Genomic DNA, 12931 nt, shown 5'->3' on the forward strand with positions numbered 1-12931 from the left:
CTGCACCCGTCCACACAGTGAAGCCCTTTATTTCGACTTAAAGGGCTCTTAAAATCGATTTCCTTACTCCACCCGACAAGTGGATTAGCGCTTAAATCGACGTTCCCAGCTCGAATTTGGGGTACTGTGGACACAATTCAATGGTATTGGCCTCCGGGAGCTATCCCAGAGTGCTCCATTCTGACCGCTCTGGACAGCACTCTCAACTCAGATGCACTGGCCAGGTAGACAGGAAAAGAACCGCGAACTTTTGAATCTCATTTCCTGTTTGGCCAGCGTGGCAAGCTGCAGGTGACCATGCAGAGCTCATCAGCACAGGTGACCATGATGGAGTCCCAGAATCGCAAAAGAGCTCCAGCATGGACCGAACGGGAGGTACGGGATCTGATCGCTGTTTGGGGAGAGGAATCCGTGCTATCAGAACTCCGTTCCAGTTTTCGAAATGCCAAAACCTTTGTGAAAATCTCCCAGGGCATGAAGGACAGAGGCCATAACAGGGACCCGAAGCAGTGCCGCGTGAAACTGAAGGAGCTGAGGCAAGCCTACCAGAAAACCAGAGAGGCGAACAGCCGCTCTGGGTCAGAGCCCCAAACATGCCGCTTCTATGATGAGCTGCATGCCATTTTAGGGGGTTCAGCCACCACTACCCCAGCCGTGTTGTTTGACTCCTTCAATGGAGATGGAGGCAATACGGAAGCAGGTTTTGGGGACGAAGAAGATGATGATGAGGAGGAGGTTGTAGATAGCTCACAGCAAGCAAGCGGAGAAACCGGTTTTCCCGACAGCCAGGAACTGTTTCTCACCCTAGACCTGGAGCCAGTACCCCCCGAACCCACCCAAGGCTGCCTCCTGGACCCAGCAGGCGGAGAAGGGACCTCTGGTGAGTGTACCTTTTAAAATGCTATACATGGTTTAAAAGCAAGCATGTGAAAGGATTACTTTGCCCTGGCATTTGCGGTTCTCCTAGATGTAGTCCTAAAGCCTTTGCAAAAGGTTTCTGGGGAGGGCAGCCTTATTTCGTCCTTCATGGTAGGACACTTTATCACTCCAGGCCAGTAACACATACTCGGGAATCACTGTAGAACAAAGCATTGCAGTGTATGTTTGCTGGCATTCAACCAAAATCCGTTCTTTCTCTCTCTGTGTTATCCTCAGGAGAGTGAGATATAATTCATGGTCACCTGGTTGAAATAGGGTGCTTTTCTTCAGGGACACTCAGTATAGCCCATTCCTGCTGGGCTGTTTGCCTGTGGCTGAACAGAAATGTTCCCCGCTGTTAGCCACAGGGAGGGGGGAAGGTTGAGGGGGTAGTCACGCGGTGGGAGGAGGCAAAATGCGACCTTGTAACGAAAGCACATGTGCTATGTATGTAATGTTAACAGCAAGGTTTACCCTGAAAGAGTGTAGCGACTGTTTTATAAAATGTGTCTTTTTAAATACCGCTGTCCCTTTTTTTTTCCTCCACCAGCTGCATGTGTTTCAATGATCACAGGATCTTCTCCTTCCCAGAGGCTAGTGAAGCTTAGAAAGAAAAAAAAATGCACTCGAGATGAAATGTTCTCTGAGCTAATGCTGTCCTCCCACACTGACAGAGCACAGACGAATGCGTGGAGGCAAATAATGTCAGAGTGCAGGAAAGCACAAAATGACCGGGAGGAGAGGTGGAGGGCTGAAGAGAGTAAGTGGCGGGCTGAAGACAGGGCTGAAGCTCAAATGTGGCGGCAGCGTGATGAGAGGAGGCAGGATTCAATGCTGAGGCTGCTGCAGGACCAAACCAGAATGCTCCAGTGTATGGTTGAGCTGCAGCAAAGGCAGCTGGAGCACAGACTGCCACTGCTGCCCCTCTGTAACCAACCGCCCTCCTCCCCAAGTTCCATAGCCTCCACACCCAGACGCCCAAGAACGCGGTGGGGGGGCCTCCGGCCAACCAGCCACTCCACAACAGAGGATTGCCCAAAAAAAAGAAGGCTGTCATTCAATAAATTTTAAAGTTGTAAACTTTTAAAGTGCTGTGCTTAAAGTGCTGTGTGGCATTTTCCTTCCCTCCTCCACCACCCCTCCTGGGATACCTTGGTAGTCATCTCCCTATTTGTGTGATGAATGAATAACGAATGCATGACTGTGAAGCAGCAATGACTTTATTGCCTCTGCAAGCGGTGATTAAAGGGAGGAGGGGAGGGTGGTTAGCTTACAGGGAAGTAGAGTGAACCAAGGGGCGGGGGGTTTCATCAAGGAGAAACAAACAGAACTTGCCTCAATCTCCCACCCCGCCATAAACGTCTCCCCCTTACTCTCACAGATATTGTGGAGCACACAGCAAGCAGTAATAACAGTGGGAATATTGGTTTCGCTGAGGTCTAAGCGAGTCAGTAAACTGCGCCAGCGCGCCTTTAAACGTCCAAATGCACATTCTACCACCATTCTGCACTTGCTCAGCCTGTAGTTGAACAGCTCCTGACTACTGTCCAGGCTGCTTGTGTACGGCTTCATAAGCCATGGCATTAAGGGGTAGGCTGGGTCCCCAAGGATACATATAGGCATTTCAACATCCCCAACAGTTATTTTCTGGTCTGGGAAGAAAGTCCCTTCCTGCAGCTTTTGAAACAGACCAGAGTTCCTGAAGATGCGAGCGTCATGCACCTTTCCCGGCCATCCCACGTTGATGTTGGTGAAACGTCCCTTGTGATCCACCAGAGCTTGCAGCACTATCGAAAAGTACCCCTTGCGGTTTATGTACTCGCCGGCTTGGTGCTCTGGTGCCAAGATAGGGATATGGGTTCCGTCTATAGCCCCACCACAGTTAGGGAATCCCATTGCAGCAAAGCCATCCACTATGACCTGCACATTTCCCAGGGTCACTACCCTTGATATCAGCAGATCTTTGATTGCGTGAGCTACTTGCATCACAGCAGCCCCCACAGTAGATTTGCCCACTCCAAATTGATTCCCAACTGACCGGTAGCTGTCTGGCGTTGCAAGCTTCCACAGGGCTATCGCCACTCGCTTCTCAACTGTGAGGGCTGCTCTCATCCTGGTATTCATGCGCTTCAGGGCAGGGGAAAGCAAGTCACAAAGTTCCATGAAAGTGCCCTTACGCATGCGAAAGTTTCGCAGCCACTGGGAATCGTCCCAGACCTGCAACACTATGCGGTCCCACCAGTCTGTGCTTGTTTCCCGAGCCCAGAATCGGCGTTCCACAGCATGAACCTGCCCCATTAGCACCATGATGCATGCATTGGCAGGGCCCATGCTTTCAGAGAAATCTGTGTCCATGTCCTGATCACTCACGGGACCGCGCTGACGTCGCCTCCTCGCCCGGTATCGCGTTGCCATGTTCTGGTGCTGCATATACTGCTGGATAATGCGTGTGGTGGTTGATGTGCTCCTAATTGCCAAAATGAGCTCAGCGGCCTCCATGCTTGCCTTGGTATGGCGTCCGCACAGAAAAAAGGCGCGGAACCATTGTCTGCCGTTGCTCTGACGGAGGGAGGGGCGACTGACGACACGGCTTACAGGGTTGGCTTCAGGGAGCTAAAATCAACAAAGGGTGTGCCTGTACATCAAGGAGTATTTCAGGCAGGACTGCACGGAGGGTTCCAATAAGAAATGGTGCACCAAAGTTATCGTTGTTATTGGAACAAGGAGGTTAGCCTGGCCTCTGATTGATACATGGCTAGATTAACCTCGCTGCGCCTTCTCTGTGACTGACTGCAGTGTGATCTAGACAGGGGAGGAGGAAAATGAGTACAAAACAAATCTGGTCTATTTCTTGTTCTGACCCACTCCATCTATCCTTTACATCTTTGGCTGGCAGCAGACAAAAAAGGCGCGAAATGATTGTCTGCCCTTGCTTTCACGGGGGGAGGGAGGGTGGGAACGGGGTCCTGACGATATGTACCCAGAACCACCCGCGACAATGTTTTAGCCCCATCAGGCATTGGGATATCAACCCAGAATTCCAATGGGCAGCGGAGACTGCGGGAACTGTGGGATAGCTACCCACAGTGCAACGCTCCAGAAGTCGACGCTTGCCTCGGTACTGTGGAAGCGCTCCGCCGAGTTAATGCACTTAATGCACTTAGAGCATTTTCTGTGGGGACACACACACTCGAATATATAAAACCGATTTCAAAAAAAACGACTTCTATAAATTCGACCTAATTTCGTAGTGTAGACATACCCTTAGATTTTAAGAAGTGAACAAGGGTATGTCTCTCCAACTGCAAAGAAATATTTAAGAGAGACTAGTTGGGGAGTGGAGCAGGACTCTTCTGATTTTAAGACAAGCTCTGTCTTTACACCCTGAACCTGTAGCTATCAGACATGAACAAATAATTATTGTCAGGTATTTCAGTGGTCTGCTCTAAACTGTGATGTCTCAATTCTGACATGCATCCTAGCCAGTTTCCCTCTGTGATCCTTCAACACTTTATGCAGAGGGAAAAGAGTAGTTAGCATCCTTCTGTATCAAGCACCTTACAAGGGAATTTGCTCACAAAGGGAAACTGATGAGCATTGCAGGATCTTAGTTTTGTTTAGCAGCCAGCTCCATTGGCAGCTGTGTGCCATTGGGGTTGTCTTCAGGGTGGTATCTAGATATCATGATTTTTGCCCTACGGATGTCTAACCTGGTAGTAGCCAGTAGCATGCTGAAGCGGGTAAGGGAAATAACATATATATTTTAAATCTGTACAGCACAAAAAGAAGGATCCACGCTAACGTTTTTTCTTCAATATCCAAGAGAAACATTTACTCTGTCCTAGTACACGTATGCGTTACTCTGTCTGGTAGTGTAAATGTATTAGTCACAATGGCAATGGTAACCACTTCATTGCTGGCTCCCCCCACTGCAACGTGCTGGACTGCTGTCATCCATTAGCATCCTGCTGAAAGCAGTGGAGTATCAGAATGCACCTGATACATTCAACAGCACAGCAGCTGCATTCTGCCTATACAGGCTTGGAGGCCCAAATGTTCCAAAGCATGCAGCACATACTCAAAGCCCAACGAGCGCACACAGGAAGGGATGTGCATGTCAACCCCTGCCTCACCATGCGTGTGAAGGTCTGACACGCAACACGTAGTTCTTCCATTGTGCTTTTATCCATAGATCTCAAAAGGCTTCATAAAGGAGTGCAAATATCATCAACACCATGTTACAGATAGGGAAACAGACACAGAGGTAGGCCCTTGCCCAAAAACAGGTGAGTGGCCGAGTGGGGAAGCAAACCCAGCTCTCCTGAATCCCACCCCAGTGCTATCAACTGGGGCACTGCAGAAAAATTGAGCCAAACGGCTGACAAGAGTGAAGTGCTTAATAGCCCCTTGCATAAAAATCAATGGAGTATGTCATGGGTATATGGGATTTATTTATTAATAGAAAGCCTCCTGAGGTGACGCTGTCCCATCTTGTGAGTGGGCGGTGATTTTAAACCATTACTTCTGTGTTACTTCTCTTTGGACAGAGTGTTTTGAAATGGGTACATCCAGCAGCCTGTCTTGGAACGACAAGTCCAGAGTAAAAACTGAGCAACCTTTGGAAAAGATGCATTTTCTTTCTCTAATAGGTAGAGCACAGCCCAGCCGTGCCTCACACCCCACCAAGGGAGAGTACCGTAACATTGTGGTTGCTAAGGCCTAAAGGGAACCCGGGGACAGTAGGGAAGGACCAGCTTATTTCTTGCCCCCTTCTGATGTGGATCTTGGGCACTGATGGCCCACCAGCCAGCCCCAGAGCAACTTCTCCGAGTTCCTCCCTGCCACTGAGCTCGGGACAGGGGAAGCAGTGCTGGTTCCACAGCCCTTTAGAAAATCACTACCTCATCACACGTGGCTGAAAATTGATCCCATACCCACGATCTTTGCAGCCACAAAGGACTATGGGATACAGGGGGCACCAGAACAAATCTTCGGCCATTTTGTTGTGGGTTGTGGTCCAAAAATAGCCGAGAACCGTTAAAATATTCTAAGTGAAACTATTAATTTAATCTTTTATAGTAGCTTCTCCCACCCTTCACACCTCCGCTACTTCCAAAAAATAATACACCTTTTACAACCTTCCTAAAATTATTTGTAGATTTTTTTCTCCTAGACACACTGCAGAAGTGTCCTCGAATGGGGGAATGCAATTTCATATAAACAAGAGAATAAATAATATTTTACAAAGAGCAACGTGAGTTAGGAACATGCGTTTACTCAAAATCTCTATTTGTTTTCACATGAATGTACCTTTTGCAGTGTAAATTAACTATGTGTGCTTTGCCGGCCCTGCCAATCCTCGAGGTTTTATGACAAATCTCATGATATTTGGTGTTTTTCTTAAAGTTCCAGCCTCTGGAGTCAAATGATTACTTGAGACTCTCATTTAAAAAGAAGTTTCTAGCCCTTATGATTGCACAGAAAGCCTGCAAATGTGACCTGAGTGAGTCCTACAAGCTCAGACACCGGATGACAAAGAAAAGGAGTCCAGAATGATCACTTAAAAATCTCACGCTTTTAAGGCACGCATAATTCTGGGGGGTATGGCTCATGATTTTTGAATGCTTAGGGGTGCCAAGACTGCTTTCCTTTTGTGAAAAGTGATATTGGGGACCTCTCACTAATGGAAGAAAACTCTTACACTTCTATTACCAGCCTGCACAGCTCATTTTCTGCATATTTCCAGCTTGGTCTATTTTTGACATGCAGCTGGCTATTTTAATGACTTTAAGGGGGAGAGGGGCATGGTGTGGCATACAATACAAAAGCAATAAAGCTTCCAGAGAAGGTTCTTTGAATGGCAGGTTAAACGAGATACAGTATCCTTCATTCCAAAGACTCACATGATATGGCCCAACTAACAACCAACAGGTAACTCTTTGCTCTGATTATCAACTCTAAGAACAACCTTTTGCCACCTTTGTTATTTCTCTAAGGTTTCTATAATCCCTTAGTACCCTGAAAATGAGTAAATTTCCTTCCATGTTCTGCACACAGGGACAGAAAATGATCTGAGACTGAACATTAGCAGAATTGAAATGCATTTGTCTGGTAGTTATATTTAATACTAGAACAAACAGCTCCTCAAAGCAAAAGCGTTGAAAGAAGCTTCCACTGATTCTGGCTTGGAGAAAACGGAAACGGATGGAAAGCCACTGGATCCAGTAACCAATCAGAAAATGCTTCACATTTCTACAGAGCCTTCTATGCAGGGTTCTCATGGTACTTCTCTAACCTTAATGGATTAAGCCTCACCACCCTCCTGGGAGGTAGGTATAGGTCCTTTTTACAGGTGGGGAAACTGAGACACTGAGGTTAAGTGACTTGGCCAAAGTCACTGTCATAAATACAACCCAGAACTCCTTTGCTCTCAGTCCTTGTTAACCACAAGACCAGCCCATCCCTTGTTTATCACCCCAATCCTTACTGACAGCTGGCATGAAGAGAAACCACAGATGTCTCCTATGACAGACCCCGTTAGCATGAGGGAGAAAATGTATAAATACAAGCACATGCAGAGAGTATGTGTACGGTAATAGACAGAAAAAGCAAGCAATACCTTATAAGCATTTGGTGTACCTTCTATGCTTCCATCTTGAGACATTAATGGATCCTGGGGGGAAAAACAAAGGTGGGGGGATTTTTTTCTAAAAATACCTTAAGTTGAGATGCTATACACAAAATGCATTGGAAGACCATGGCCTTTTACAGAGGTGATATTATATGAAGCAGGGAGTTGGGATGAGTTTTTAACCACATGGGTGAGTGAGTGCAAGAGACCAGGAGTGAAGATTTTTGGGCAATGTGTTATTTACTCTGACAGCTATGAACTAGGAAACTGACATCCTTAAGGGTTAAATTTGGGGGGTAGAAGAGGGAGGACAGAACTTTCTTGGCAGCTGGTCCAAGACTCTAGAACTCCCTTCAGGAGGAGATGATAATATTCACAGATCTTATTCTGGTTCTAATTACTCCAGCTACATTCAGTAGTATGAAGGGCTTGTCTATCATGGGGATATTTGTACTGGTGTAGCTATGAGAGGGCAAACACCCAGCATAACTGTGCCACACAAGTGGGAAATCAGCACTTACATTGGCATAACTTACCCTTGTTCAAAACAGAATCAACCCCATGAATCTACACTGGAGGGTTTGCACTAGGATAACTACACCAGTACAGAGATCCCCAGTATAGATATGACCTACCTCACACAATAGTTGATGGTGTGGATGGAAGAAATACCTACATTAAGCCACAGAGGTGCTTGAAAAATTCAAGTTAAAATAAGTTGTTGTCCTTCTTTTACTTTGTGCGCAAAGACAACTGCATTAGAAATCTCCAGCTGGACAGTTCATGCAGTTGCTTTTCACACCTAGGGAGCTGGGGTTAGATCACAAGTTTGACAATAGTGTCTTAGCTGCTAATGACATTTTGTTAGAAACAAAAAGCCCACTAGACAGTTGACAGTCTCTGTTTAAGAGGTGCCCAGGACTGGAATACTAAGCTGTTACTGCCAGTCAAGTAAGATACAATAGCTTCACCACTGGGCTGAGGAAGATGAGAACTGGGACTAGAATCATGGTGTTGCATGTCAAGAATGAAGTGCATTTGCAAACACTTGTCAGAAATGGTCTAGCTATTACTTAGTCCTGCCTGGAATGCAAGGGACTAGACTAGGTGATCTCCTGAGGTCCCTTCAGTCCCACACTTCTTTGATTCTGTGGGAATGGCAGGGGGCAAAAGAACCTTGAGACTGGAATGGCAAATACTGCAGTAGGCCAGAGCTGTACAGGGATGAAGCTTTGTAACTACACAGGATCAGAATCAATGAGAGGTTAAAGACGAGACGAGGGACCACCAGGAGAAAGTGGAAAAGCAAAGCTTGGTGCAGTTGTCTCCCACAAGCTTTGTCTGTTGCTGGTCTGCAGTCCACCATGTCAAGATATGCATACGGCATCACTTCTCTGAGTCTGACTCTTAGCTGATCTGACCGTTTCCACTCACACACATAAGTAAGAAAACTGAAGTACTGCAAAACTCCTAAGGCATGAGGTCCTACTCTCGATCAGCCAATAAATACAAAATAGTTCAAAGAATTTCTTAGATTGTCTAATTTATTGAGAGGGCTTCACTGCAGAGAGCATAAAGAAAAGGTCACTTTCTACACTTACTACTATGCAAAAATGGGATCTGAGTTTGGTTTTGGGTTGGGAAAGTGATGTTTTGGGCATTATTTGATTTGCTTAACTGGAGAGCTGTTTGAAAAATATGAACATCTTGCATAAAAAACTTCTCTGTGTTTACCAAAACTTTAAATTTATTTTTTTTCAACCAGTTGTTAAGCTGACTAGAAAACAGGATGAATTTGTCACTGAAATTTTCTCTAAACAATCACCCCTTTTTTAAGATCAAAATTTCAATGTAAAGTTTTGTCAATAATTCAAAATCCCGTTCTGCTTAAATGTTCATGTTGCAATTTTAGATCTGATCTACTCTACAGATACAAATGTGTTTTTCAAACCAATACGTGACACTCCTCTGACCCAGTTACATGGTTGTGTCCTCACAACAAGGTTTTCCCATGACACAAATGTGTCAACGCCTATTTGTTCTAAGCCTAACATCTTACCTGCGTTTGGATCACTGCACAGGGGGAAAAAAATCTGTGCAGCCGTCTCACAGCCTCATTAGCGGACAGGTTCTGGAGGACACGCAAGCAGAGTAGCACCAGAATCACACAAGGTAATATACTTTATGGTGTCCTACCATAGGGAGGACTGGGAGGAAGGAGGACTGGCCAAACCAATTGCCTAGATACAATCAGTGGGTCCTCTGTGCACTTCAAAACACAGTGTGCCAAACCAATTATAGGTAGACAACCACGCATCAGTCTAAGCCTATGGCAAGGGTAGAACATTTAGCTGCCATGGATACTAACAAACAAAGTATTAACCATGTTGTATGTGGACACAAACCATGTTCAAAACCAGCCATAACCCTACCTGGTTACAGACTCAATCTGTAGCATAGACAGGACCCAGCTGAAAAGGAAGGAAGGAAGGGAAGGAACACGCAGAACAGAGATGAGTTTGCTTTGTTTGTTTAAACCAAAGAAAATAACAATGTGCAGCTGAAACCTGCTCAGAGCTCCCTGCAGTGGAATGTTGGATTCTTCCCTGGAGAACCATTCATGGCTCCTGTGCCTCAAACATGACCCTTTTCTGCACAAGATGAAAGCAAGCTGCTCTGCTTGTGAGAGCTGGCATTTTGGAAGGGACATGCCAAGGCTATTCTTAGCACCTGCCCTCTTCTGAAATGAAGATTGAGGCAAGGAAGAAGAGAGTCTCTTGTGTTAAATAAGCACAGCAGGGGGAATTATTAAATGAACGCTGACAAGTGGTTTAGTCACACAGATGACCCCAACTTGACAATGGTCTTAACCAACAGGAAATAATTTAGCTGTGCACAGAAGGCCTTAGATGAACTCACTGTCTCATTACTCTCTCCCTCATTCTCCATCCCCCCACTCCTTTCTATTGTTGGTTTCACCCATTTCTTGCCTTAGGTTAAATTATAGACTGTCTTTTCACTCTGTTTAGACAGCACCTAACACGATGTGGCTCTGATCCAGTGCACCTGGAATACAAAGAGCATGTACTATATCAGTTTTTAAACTTGTGATAGGATGGTAGTTATACTGCAAGTTACATTTTACATATGAAAATTTAAAATTACAATTTAAGGATCAAAATACTCTTAAATCTACCATCCTGGTGCCAAGAAATTAAAATCAACACGAACAACTTTTGTTTTGCTTCAAATCTACAGACAAATATTTTGCAGCCCAGTGGCTCTCTAGTAGCTGCAAGCTAGCAAATACTATTCCCCAGAACTGTGAGGGTGAAGGGACTGTTGCACATGTTCCAGATTTGGCAAATCAAACATGATACATAAGTTGAAGTTAAAACATGATCATCTTGGTTAATTGCAGCTGGTTTTGAAACATGCAAGATGGATTGAAGTCCGTGCTCATCAAATGAAAGAATCAAATCAGAGGGAGAAAAAAATCTCAAGCTGCAAGCTGTGAGAAATAAAATTAATGTTAACTTTATTATCTTTAATCTCAGTGTATTTTTTCTTTTAGTACAGAAACTTGCTTAGATTTCTTTTTATTGCAAAAGTGCCTAGGAGCCCTAGACATGGATCAGGATGCCACTGTGCTAGGCACTGTACAAACGCAGAACACAAAGACAGTCCCTGCTCCAAGGAGCTTACAATCTACATATAACACAAGAAACAACAGAGGGATAGACAGACCAACATGGGAGTACAAGGAAATGAGACAATACTGGTCAGTATCATTGGTAGTGGTCTCTGCACACTAGCAGCCTAGCTGTTGTCACTTTTCTGACAGGCTTCACAGCAAAGGAGAGTTCTGAGGAGGGCGTTGGAGATGTTGATGGGGAACTTCTCCCGGGAGTGAGCGGCAACGTGGGAGAAAGCACAAAGGTGCTTGTTTGAAAATGTAACAAGATGACAATGGAGGCTAGCATCATAGGCCTATCAGAGGGGAAGCTGATCTTTCAACACTGAATGAGAAATAATAGGGAGGGTAGGGATAGGTCGTGAATGGCCTTGAAAGTGAAGACAAGTAGCTTATGTCTGATACAAGAGAGAAGAGGGAGCCAGTGAAGGGATGCAAAGAGAAGGTGACATGGTCAAAGCAGGGCTAGGAAAGTGGTCTTTGCAGCAGCCTTCTGAATGGATATCAGCGGGGCATGACTGCCTTTGTCAAGGCCAGAGAGAAGGACGTTGCAGACAGTAACTGAAATGCGAGAAGAAAAGGAGTACTTGTGGCACCTTAGAGACTAACCAATTTATTTGAGCATGAGCTTTCGTGAGCTACAGCTCACTTCATCGGAAGCATACCGATGAAGTGAGCTGTAGCTCACGAAAGCTCATGCTCAAATAAATTGGTTAGTCTCTAAGGTGCCACAAGTACTCCTTTTCTTTTTGCAAAGACAGACTAACACGGCTGTTACTCTGAAACCTGAAATGCGAGAATCACAGTTGTATCAGAAATAGTATCAGAGGCTTGTATTTCAGCACAGGACACAGGATTTGTTGTTTACATCACTCCAACGTCTTCCTAATTGACAAGTAAGCTCTACCTTCATTGGATTCCTGCCTAGCAGGAAAATGGAGTGCACGTACACTCCAGTGCTGCACACTATACCCGTAATATGAAAAAAGAGCACTCTGACGAGATTCAGATTCCTTAATCTTGTATCAGTGGGCAATGGGTTAAATGGAAATGCTGTAGAGCTGAGTTAACAGCACCAGCTGGTCTTGAGGAGCAAGAGGGGCAAAGAAGATGGTAGTCAGGAACCTGAGAGAAGGAAACAGGGGGAGAAAGGTCAGGGTTGTAAACGAAGAGGCGATGAAACGGAAGAGACTAGCACGTGAGGGAGGGAGCAGGTCAGCGTGGTCAGTTGAAAGGGAGATCCTGGAAACTGGAAGGTAGGAGCACCAAATACACCAAGAAAGTCAGAAGGGAGACCCCATGCCTGTTGATGTCCTCCACCTTCTTTTAAAGGAAGACAAGGCAAACAAGAAGATAGAAGGAACCACCACGTTACTGTAACTATTGGGTAGCCTTCTAGAACTGTAGTACAGGAGACATTAATATAGTGGGCTGGAAATACAAGGGTTGATGTATTAAATACAGACAAACACCTTAAAAAAAAATATATATATATATATAAATAAATCCTAGATATTTTAACTGCTACTTCCCAAAGGCACAAACTCATCCTTTAAAGCAAGAACGAAATCCGTCCTTGACTCCTGCTTCTTAAAAGAGAATGAAAGAGGTGGGAGCAACACAGCAGACTTCAAAATAATTTTTTATGAAAGATGAATTGAAGTAATGATAATAACCATGCTTTAATG

At 45.2% G+C, this 12931-nt stretch overlaps 2 protein-coding genes across 5 annotated transcripts in view; one reads left to right on the forward strand and one right to left on the reverse strand.

The window, feature by feature from the left end:
* SETD2 (SET domain containing 2, histone lysine methyltransferase) overlaps positions 1–12931 on the reverse strand; it is a 153657-nt gene that overhangs the window by 17170 nt on the left and 123556 nt on the right. For 3 of the 4 annotated variants that reach the window (XM_073334861.2, XM_078851872.1, XM_073334860.2), the window contains exon 19: positions 7538–7591. The exons of the other annotated variant lie outside the window; for it this stretch is intronic. In XM_073334861.2, coding sequence (XP_073190962.2) covers positions 7538–7591 — 54 coding nt within the window. The remainder of the gene's footprint in view (positions 1–7537; positions 7592–12931) is intronic. 4 annotated transcript variants of the gene reach the window in all.
* LOC140907949 (uncharacterized) lies at positions 85–1989 on the forward strand. The gene is made up of 2 exons (XM_073335037.2): positions 85–880; positions 1469–1989. The coding sequence occupies exons 1-2, from the start codon at positions 298–300 to the stop codon at positions 1987–1989; spliced, it is 1104 nt and encodes a 367-aa protein (XP_073191138.2). The 5' UTR covers positions 85–297.

This window comes from Lepidochelys kempii, chromosome 2 (assembly GCF_965140285.1).
Source record: "Lepidochelys kempii isolate rLepKem1 chromosome 2, rLepKem1.hap1, whole genome shotgun sequence".
NCBI lineage: Eukaryota > Metazoa > Chordata > Testudines > Cheloniidae > Lepidochelys > Lepidochelys kempii.

Coding starts and splice junctions, on each gene's coding strand:
- LOC140907949 (XM_073335037.2), top strand. CDS start 298: ATGCAGAGCTCATCAGCACAGGTGACCATGATGGAGTCCCAGAATCGC. Junction 881..1,468: donor AGGCGGAGAAGGGACCTCTG/GTGAGTGTACCT, acceptor TTCCTCCACCAG/CTGCATGTGTTTCAATGATC.